Source organism: Rhinoderma darwinii, chromosome 5, assembly GCF_050947455.1.
Source record: "Rhinoderma darwinii isolate aRhiDar2 chromosome 5, aRhiDar2.hap1, whole genome shotgun sequence".
NCBI lineage: Eukaryota > Metazoa > Chordata > Amphibia > Anura > Rhinodermatidae > Rhinoderma > Rhinoderma darwinii.
Genome location: NC_134691.1, coordinates 41,254,116 through 41,264,383, shown reverse-complemented (window position 1 = coordinate 41,264,383; position 10,268 = coordinate 41,254,116). Strand labels below are relative to the sequence as shown.

Below are 10,268 nucleotides of genomic sequence, written 5' to 3'. Positions count from 1 at the left end.
TCTTCTGTTGTTTACCAGTGAACACAGTGCTATCTCTCTAATCCTGACTCTTCCATCTCTCATTCCTGTGTGCCAGTCTTATGCCTAATGCACACGACCGTTGTGTGCTGGCCGGGTTCCGTCCGTGATCAGTGGAAAGATAGGACATGTCCTATCCTTCCACGGATCGGAGAGTGGGGTCAGTTTTCACAGACCCGATTCACCCGCTAAAGTGAATGGGTCCTTGAAAACTATCGGGTGTCACTCGGGTGCAACTGAACTCAATGACCGTCCATTACACAGAGAATGCTATCTAAAGGAACACACACGGGGAAAAACAGAAAGGCTATGTTATTCCCAGAGTCAGGTTTACCTATAGACGCGGTACGTTTATGTTTTGAAAAGAAAAAATTGTCAAATTGGTTCCCACCATTCAGTCTTCTGCTTTGGTGAAGTTCCATCTTCTATTGCAATTTTGTCTAGTAAATAAGTGCCAGTTTTTGGGTTATGGGCTGCCACATCAAAAGAGGTCATCTCATGAAAACAACCCCATTTTTAAAATGAAGCCGGCGTGGCGATTAGCTGATTTTGACGATGGAAGCCATAGCCAGCCCTACATTTCCCCTGAAGTGGCCACTGCATGGGAAACCGCATTACGTGACTTCCATTTAAGTAAATGGCCATCCATGAAATGGATGTATCGTAGCCGTCCGCAATTGCGGAAGCGCCCATAGACCTCTATGGGCGAGTACGTGCCGCAATTGCGGACAAGAATAGGACATGTTCTATAATAGGATCATTTCTACGGCTTGGACACACATCCGTAAATAAACGGAAGGGTGTCCGTGGCCTATAGTTATGAATGAATTACCAGATTACGGATGAAAACTACGGTCCTTACAGAGCAGGGCTCCCTAAGAAGGGGGTCTAGAGTGGTGGACTCCCACACTATATCTTAATAGGGCAAATGAACGGGGTTGTCGTAGTGAAAACACTTTTAAAGGAAGGTCACATGTGATTTACTCAGTATATATTTCCTAATGTTATACTACCTAACTGGAGAATTCGATACAAGAATATGGTTTGGATACATTTACACATTGCATGCGTGATCATAAACAACTCAGATCCACTCACCAATGATACAAAATTGTTCTTTATTTTTTAAAGTGTATAAAGTACAACGTATGAAATACTGTGCAAAAATATGTAATAGTCACAAAAATGTCCCTTCTGGTCTTTGCATACATCCATTCCAAGAATGAATAATAAAAGCTTTAGCTTGTAATATCTGAACAATATCTATTGCCTCGTGTACCAATTGTCTGCTGTAACTGGTGGCGGACATTTTTATAGTTTGGATATACAGTGATAGCAGTACAGCCTACCGGAAGCATAAAGCCAGTGTAAACTGGATTGACAGGTGTTCTTCATTATGTGCAGGTAAGGCTGCGTTCACATCTGCATTGTGGCTTCCGTTCTAGCGTATCCGTCAGAGGACCACAAGAACCGAAGTTCGCGTTTCAGTTAAAAAAAAAAAACATTGACTTCAACGTTTTTTATTTTTGCAATCAGTTCTGGTCAGTTGAGCTCCGTTCCGTCAGGTTTCCGTGTTTTTGACAGAAGAAAAACCACAGTCTGCTGCGCTATTGTTTCCCGTCAAAAATACAGAAAACCCGACGGAAAGGAGCTTTCCGTTTTTTTTTAACATTGAAGTCAATGGATGACGGATACAAACTGATATGCCATCAGTTTGTATCAGTTATGCATTACGTTTAACGTATCCGTTTTTTTCTGCGCATGCGCAGACTGAAAATGAAAGCAAGAAAGACGCAAAGATAAAAACGGATCCGTTATAACTGATGACAAATGGACACAAACTGAAAGAAAAGTCAGTTTTTTTTTACGAATCCGGTAAACTGATCCGTCAAAAACAAACATATTTTGCCTCCTGTTGCACTTGGTCTGGCATCAGTCAGTCAGTCTGTACGTTTTTTTTAAAAAATTTTAACGAATCTGCTAAAACGGATGCCACAACGCAGTTGTGAACGAAGCCTAAGAGGCATACTCTAATATTATACAGGTCTAAATACATAACATTATATATTATCTCATAACACTTTATCCTCATCAATTCTCTGTCCAAATCTCTATAGACATTTGTAACCAAAGTGCAGTACAAAGAAAACAAAAACGAACAAACGCACAAATTAAAAATAAAGATGCACTTTAAGCAACTGAAACCTGCAGCTTCTTCTCTTACTGTAGTACATCAAATTAAGTAATATTCGAGTCAGTAAACATTGAGGGGATGGAAATTTTCCCTTCACCCCATAAGATGTCAGAACCATAAGTAAATATATATGATTGCACGCATGTATTTCCTCTGAATACATATATGCACATACTTCTCTATAGTATATAAAAGAGATTGCGCTACAATACGTCTAGTCACGCATTCACAATGGGATTTTTTTTTGGAGGTTTCCAATAATGGAGAAATAATTTCCAGGGTCCATCTGCTAATTAATGTGGCCAAAAACCAGCACATTGTATGAACCCGGCCTGATGGGAGGATCATAGATATGAACCAGGTAGCCAATGCTCCTACAAATGTTTGCATTTTTTGGGCTGTTTTAGGCTGGGTTCACACAAGCATGGCGTTTTTGCGCATGCAAAAACGCGGCATTTTGCGTGCGCAAAAAACCCTAAACAGCTCCGTGTGGCAGCAGCATATGATGCGCGGCTGCGTGCTTTTCGCGCAGCCGCCATTATTATGACACTCCATTTGGATGTTTGTAAACAGAAAAGCACGTGGTGCTTTTCTGTTTACATTCATCCTTTTGACAGCTGTTGCGCGAATCACGCAGTTCGCACGGAAGTGCTTCCGTGCGGCATGCATGGTTTTCACGCACCCATTGACTTCAATGGGTGCGTGATTCGCGCAAAACGCCGAAAGAACGGACATGTCGTGACTTTTTTTTCAGCGGACTCACGCTGAGTAAAAATTCCGCACATGTCCGCTGGGCCCCATAGACTAATATAGGTCCGTGCGACGCGCGTGAAAATCACGCGCGTTGCACGGACGTAATTCTCGTTCTTCTGAAGGAAGCCTTAGATTGAGGTCTTGTCTATAGAAAGTTTTGTCGGGCTGCTAAGAAAAAAAAAACTAAATCAAAATTGGCTCCTGGTATGGTCTAGTTGGCTTGTTCGCTCCTGATCTAAAAAGACGCGCAACGTGGATTCCGGTCACATGTAAGTTCATAGTAAGGGTGGATTCAGACGCGACAGATTTTGCCTAAACAGAGTGCAAGAACAAACCAAAAAAAAATGAGGCTGAGCTGCAATACCAGAAACCGTGCATGGACAAGGGTGGAGCGGTTTCTGGGAACACCCCCCCCCCCCCAAACACCCTTTTTTCTAATCCTGGACAACCCCTTTAAGGATTTACTATTCTTCACAATAACTACAGCCAGATCCCAATCTGCTCTGTATACTCTTATGGCTTCCTTTACTCTCCATTTCAAAACCACTTCATTTGCCCAAAAACATTCCCCCCGGTATCTTTAACAAAGTGCATAGGTTTCCAAACAGAATGGCATCAAGATACCCATGTAGCTGGGTTGAAGTAATGTTAAAAATGACTGGCGGATACCAATCCTATTCCTGCACTGCCTAAAGGGCAAGCCTTTGTAAACGCAAAACAAAATATAAAATGGAGCTCTCCTTAAAATGTTAGTATCCTGCAACTATTTTTTTGGTAAACTGGAGATCTCACAAAATATGTATCATTCCTGAGAGCAACGTTAACACATTGAAAAATATAATATTTGTTTTTTTCCCCACTATGGGCTCTAAGGAAACCTAGAAACGCGTGTTAATGTCATTATCAGGTTAGCGACAGAAAATTTTAACTACTCAAAGTATATTGAGCATAGTAACTAGCTTTTATATTTAACTAGAAGTGTTAGTAAATCAGGCACTGGGTACTATTGAGTATGGGCTATACAGAGCCCCTAGTTATGTCAAGAGATGACTAACCAGTTGAGTGTGTAATAGTCAAGGTTAAGCCTCTCTTAGCAGGTAATCTTATGAAGCTTACAGAACATTGTAAGCAGTAAAAATATTCACGCCTCTTATCATCCTGGTCACATCGTGGACTTGACAGCTCTACACATTAACGATCTGCCTTCACACATTTCAACAATGCAGAAAAAAATACAACTATAAGGGGAGATTCACACGAACGTTGCGTTTTTGCGCGCGCAAACAACGCAGCGTTTTGCGAGCGCAAAAACCATTTGACAGCTGCGTGTGTCATGCGTGTCTGATGCGCGGCTGCGTGATTTTCGCGCAGCCGGCATCATAGAGATGAGGCTTGTCGACGCCCGTCACTGTCCAAGGTGCTGAAAGAGCTAACTCTTTCAGCACCCTCGACAGTGAATGCCGAACACAACAGCGAAAAACCTGTAAAAAAAAAAGATAAAGTTCCTACTTACCGAGAACTTCCCGGCCGTTGCCTTGGTGACGCGTCCTTGGTGACGCGTCCTTGGTGACGCGCCTCTCTTGACATCGGGCCCCACCTCCCTGGATGACGCGGCAGTCCAAGTGACCGCTGCAGCCTGTGCTTGGCTGGAGCTGTCACTTGAACTGAAGTGTCATCCCGGGAGGTCGGACTGCAGGAAGGAGACAGGAGTAATCGGTAAGTTAGAACTTCGTTTTTTTTTACAGGTTCATGTATTTTGGGATCGCAAGTCACTGTCCATGGTGCTGAAACAGTTTAACTCTTTCAGCACCATGCACAGTGAATCTCTCCCGACGTCGCGGACCGGAATTTTTTTGCCGGGTTCGGCCAAAACGAGTTTGGCCGAACCCGGTGAAGTTTGCCTCGGTTGTCGGGGTTCGCTCCTCGCAAAGACACTCCGTTTGGATGCTTGGAAACAGAAAAGCACGTGGTGCTTTTCTGTTTTCATTCATCCTTTTCACTGCTGTTGCGCGAATCACGCTCGTCCCACGGAAGTGCTTCCGTGTGGTGCGCGTGATTTTCACGCACCCATTGACTTCAATGGGTGCGTGATGCGCGAAATACGCAGAGTTATTGAACCTGTCGCGCTTTTTGCGCAGCAGACAAACGCTGCGCAAAAAGCACGGACTGTCTGTACTGCCCCATAGACTTGTATTGGTCCATGCGTGCCGCGTGAAAACCACGCAGCCCGCACGGACCGAATACACGCTCGTGTGAATCCCCCCTAAGAACCCGAGCCTTCGTCAAAGTCTGTCTGTATTTGCCATCATTCCTTCATGGACCACATTTCCTTCCGAGAAAGATGGTTCGGACCAGACTCACATCCATAATGGAGTGGACGTGATCCTTCATCATGGTTAGGACCATGACCGCTTTTACCCGAGAGATGCAAGCTCTGCGGGTGCCTTCACTGGACAGGAGCCGAGGCCTGCGGCATGACGATGTCACTTAGCCTGCTCACTTCCATTTGCCAAGTAGGGAGTTTTTTCATTGATAGGTGGCGCCGTGTGTGCTTGGTCAGGTGATCGCTGCGCATAAATCGACGGTCGCACTTCGGACATGCAAACTTCTTCTCTCCTGTGTGTGTTCGGCGGTGCCGAGACAGTTCGTCGGAGCGAGCAAACTTTCTTTCACAACCTTCCCAACTACAGCTGAAGGGTTTTTCTCCTGTAAACAAATAAAAATGCTAATTAAACAAGCTGCACACAAATAGTTGAGAATTTACCATTTATGGGTTAAAAAATGTCGTCAAGATTATACTAAACCCCATCCTAGACCAGGGGTCAGCAACCTCCGACACACCAGCTGTTGTAAAACCACAACTCCCAACATGCACGGACAGCCAAATTCCTTATTATTCCAGCCAAGGGCTGCCAGGGCATGATGGGAATTGTAGTTTTACAACAGCTGGAGTGCCGAAGGTTGCTGATCGCTGTCCTAGACTGATTACACTTGAGACCTGGCATCTTACCTGTATGTGTTCTCATATGTGCCTTCAAATGGGAGCTCTTGAAGTAAGTCTTGCCACACCCGGGTTGGCTGCAGATATGACTTCTAATTCGGGAAGTATCGAGGTGTGAGGAGACCTTTCCTTCTGAAGGCGCAACGCCTGGTGCTGGTGCAATTGGTGATAGTCGATGACCACTGGACACAACAGTTTTTGTACTTTGCCCTACAGGCTGTGGCATTACAAACATCACTGTGCCTTTTGGCACTTGCGCTCCCATGTAAAACAGAGGCTGCAGGACTGCTGGGGACTGGGCAGAAGTGTTTGCAAGTACGGTTGTCACCATGGAATTGTTGGAAGAGAAGGGAACCATTTGACACAAGACTGGCACCTGTGACATGGCATTTGCAGGTAAAGGGGTGGAAACTAGCAGTGGCGGGGAAGGGATTTGCATTGGAATTAGGTAAGAATCAGAATTTGCTTTGCCAGTGCAATTCTGGTGACTGGTAGGAGCAGGGTTATGAGGTACGGGCAGGACAACGGGCGCAGTCTGTATTTCAGTCTTGATCTGATGACATCTGCTATTTTCACTTGTTGGCACCATCATGCCAGACGAGCCTCTCTGTTGAATGTTGCGGTTTGCAATAGGACCTTCACAATTTTTGGGCAATACAGGATATTGATTGTAGAGCGGAGCATCTGCAGTATGGCGGATGACGCTGGTCACTTGGGCTTTCGGTTGCGTTGGGCAAAAATAACTTGGGTTCATGTTCGTGGCAGACCTGTTTTTCTCAGTAGTTGGTACTGGATACAGAGGGGTGATGCCAGGGGAATGGGACATCTCAAACTCAGAAGGGCTGTATGGTGGGGTCAGGCACTGGAAAGAAATACAAGAAACGATGAGGTCATCTAATAAACGAAAATAATGCAATTTAGCAAAATCAATAATAATTCATTATCTCCAAGCCAAGTTATCAAGGCCGCACACTTTAAAGGACAGGTCAAAGCAATATACTGGAGTACAGTTGCACAATTTCTGAAGGTAAACAAAGCAGCACACACTTACAAAGGCGGGCATGCTGCCGCTGAACTCCGCTGGCATCAAGCTATCTTCACTCTCCGACAGGTCAGACGCCGGAGTAATTGGTCTCAAATCAGTGTAACTTTTGGACTCCGGCTTCCAGCGGTTGCTCATGTACATAAGAGCCTCCACGGCTTCAAAGTCACCCTTCTCCGGAGCAGATTTCCAGGAAGTGCTACCATAGGGATAATTTCTAAGAACTTCCATTTTGTCCATCTAGTATAAAGGAAAAAAGCAATAAATATTTACTTGACTGATTGTAAAAAAAAAAAAAAAAAAAAAAGTATGATGATTTCACTGGCATCAACGAAAGTTATGTTGTTGTACGAGGGTTTTGTCACGTGACACATAGGCGCGCTCACGAGAAACTGTTTCTGCGCCTCCCATAGGCCATAAGGTGTATTTATACAATGCTTTTTTTGAACCCCTTCCCGACATCCACCGTATATATGTACGGCGCACACCGGGTGGCGGAGTATAGAGCGGGCTCACGGGCTGAGACTGCTCCATTAGAGCGAGTATCTCGGCTGTGTGTTACAGCCAACACTTCCAGGTAACGAGCGGGATCCCGCTTCTTTAACCCATTAAATGCCACGGTCAATAGCGACCGGGGCATTTAAAGGACTAAAAACAGGGGGGCGGGAGAGACCCCCTGTACCGTTCCAACGGCCCCCAGCAGCAAGATCGGGGGAGGGTGCCGTTGGCTGGCACGGCAACCTGATGAAGGCCCCCCATCTTTGTACTCCCTCCGGCAGGGCTTCATAGGAGACGGTCAGGATCACGATATACTGCAGTACATTATTATTGCAGTACATCGTGTAAGCGATCTAACGATCGCTGGTTAAAGTCCTCTAAGTAAAAAAAAAAACTGTCAAATAAAGTTTTTTTAATAAATAAAAAAATGTAAAAAGTTTAAAACAAAAACACCTTTTTCCATAAGCACAATGTAAAAGAAATTAAAAAGCTAACATAACTGGTATCGACGTGTCTGAACTATTACAATATATCATTTAGTCTGCACGGTGAACTCCGTAAAATATTTAAAAAAAACAACATCAGAATTGCTGTTTTTTTGGTCACTTCAACGCCCACAAAAAACAAAATAAAAAGTGATCAAAAAGTCTGATGTACCCAAAAATGGTACCAATATAAAGTTACAGCTCGCCCCGCAAGGAGGGTGGGGAGGAAAAAACAAAAGTGAAAATCCGAAAAATGGTTGCGGTGGGGGGGGGGGGGGTTAAAACACGATATTCACACGTTACAAAAAAATAAACAAAAAAAAACACACGTGAATATGCCCACGAGTGGCATAGAGCAGCAGAGCGCTTCCTTGGCTACCGCTTCATAGGACTACTTTCCTCCAGAATTACGAGACCCGGTCCCTTCCGATCAATGGGTCGGACTCCCACCAATCCCTCCTTTAAGGCTGTTTACGTGGCGTTTGGGCCATGTCTGACATATACTTTAGTGTCGCCAACTGTATGGGGCAAATTTGAGGTGAACATGGCCCAACTACAAGCAGGGCCCCTTAGTTACACCCTTAGTCTTTGCCGCCACCTTACTGACCCTTGAATAAGCCCTCGTGGGCGTTTTATTAGTACAAGCCAGCTCTTATATATGAAGTAACAATCATTTATAATGCGTTGGTCACATTAGGTCATTATTATATTTCTGTTTTTAACCTCTACCCCCTCCCTAGTGGGACAGCTGCCAATACAAGTCATGTGACTGTGGAGCAGAGTTCTTGTAAGCCTTTGTGTTGCTCTCCCACACGTACTCCCGCCTCTCACCCCAGTTACACAAACACAGCACTGCTGCGCCGCAGCCAATCACCGCCCCCGACGACGCCCATTGGCTAGAAAAGTATACTAGGACGCGCTGCGATTGGCTAGCAGTCTCTGGGGCGTGCACGTGAAGTAAGCGTGATCAGCTGCTGCCTTACAACCTTCGGATGCGTGAACTCAGGGACCTGCCGCTGTTACCTTTCACCTAGTTTCTGTCAAGGCGCGTCTCCGCTCTACGTACATATATATACACACACGGGGACGCGCACACGTCTCTGTGAACCCGCTACACGTTATTATTACAGGTAACCGACCACAATAATACATATTAGTAGAAGTAATGAGCCGGTACGTGACATGACGACCTATCTGGGCTAATGAACCGGTCACATAATAGGATCAATTACCAGAGATGCCTGAGGCAGCCAATACTTTATACTGCCTATAAATAAGGTGTGCTAAATAGCCAAACAGTCGTCCAGAATGAGCAGTCGTGTATTACAATAGACAATGTATATATACTATGCATGTATAGCCTATATAAAGCCCAACTTCATGCAAACTGACTCCAAACCATCAATTTCTTTACGGCTTGCAAAACAAAGAAACAACAAATGATATAAAACCTGTGGCTGTGAAACTACAACTCCCAGAATGCACTGAAGGCTGCAAAACACTACACAGATCCATCCCGTGCACTACAAGTTTAAATTGCATAGGGAATAATTTCGTAATTATTCAGCATTAATTTGTTTAGGACTCCTACCCAGTCGGGTGTCTCCCCCCTGACACCTGCAGTAGATGGGCTCGCCTGGTTTAGGGATGGCAGTGACTTACCTCGCTGGGCATTGACGGGCAGTGTAGCTGTTGATGTGCTCGGTTTCTATACAAAGCTTCTCTAGCTGCTCCATTCAGATAGTACTGCTGCTCATAGAACGTAGACCCGGGCGGGGAAAGCCTCAGCCAATCAGCGGCAAAGGTGTGTAAAGCGGCAGCCAATCAGTAGCCAGATCGCACGTGAACAGCTGCTGCTAAGCGGCATGGTAGCGCTGTAGTCAGTGCGTGGTCCAGAGCGGCCGGGGCTTGAGCTGCCCGGGAAGTCCCATAGTGATGCACCATCCCCGGCATCCTCCACACTCATCCAGGGGGAGGGACCCGCGAGGAGGCTGCGTGACTAATTGTCACGTCTCAATCCTGCTTTTTGTTCCCTTCCCCCTCGCCGAAGCCCACAAAATGCAGAGGAAGGACTGGATGTGTGATCGCAGGTCCTGCAGCCTTTGTCCTCCGGCCACATCCGCGGGAATGATCTTCCATTATTATATAGAGATTATATTATCAGGCATTGTATGTGGGAGCTGTACCCCTTAAAGTTTCTTAGACCTCATTCACACTTGTGTATTTTGCATCAGGAGTGCGTCCAAAACATGGAGGAGGGGCAACTCTTTACATTAG

At 45.3% G+C, this 10,268-nt stretch overlaps 1 protein-coding gene across 1 annotated transcript; it reads right to left on the bottom strand.

Moving 5' to 3' along the window:
- Positions 1-5,235: 5,235 nt before the first annotated feature.
- Positions 5,236-9,950, bottom strand: KLF10 (KLF transcription factor 10). Its single transcript, XM_075827998.1, has 4 exons — positions 9,654-9,950; positions 7,018-7,248; positions 5,976-6,828; positions 5,236-5,671 (listed from the first exon to the last, which is right to left on the bottom strand). Exons 1-4 carry the CDS (start codon positions 9,663-9,665, stop codon positions 5,412-5,414), a joined length of 1,356 nt encoding a protein of 451 aa, XP_075684113.1. The 5' UTR covers positions 9,666-9,950; the 3' UTR covers positions 5,236-5,411.
- Between the last annotated feature and the right edge of the window lie 318 nt (positions 9,951-10,268).

Coding starts and splice junctions, on each gene's coding strand:
- KLF10 (XM_075827998.1), bottom strand. Junction 6,829..7,017: donor GCGGCAGCATGCCCGCCTTT/GTAAGTGTGTGC, acceptor ATTTCTTTCCAG/TGCCTGACCCCACCATACAG. Junction 5,672..5,975: donor ACATATGAGAACACATACAG/GTAAGATGCCAG, acceptor ATTTGTTTACAG/GAGAAAAACCCTTCAGCTGT.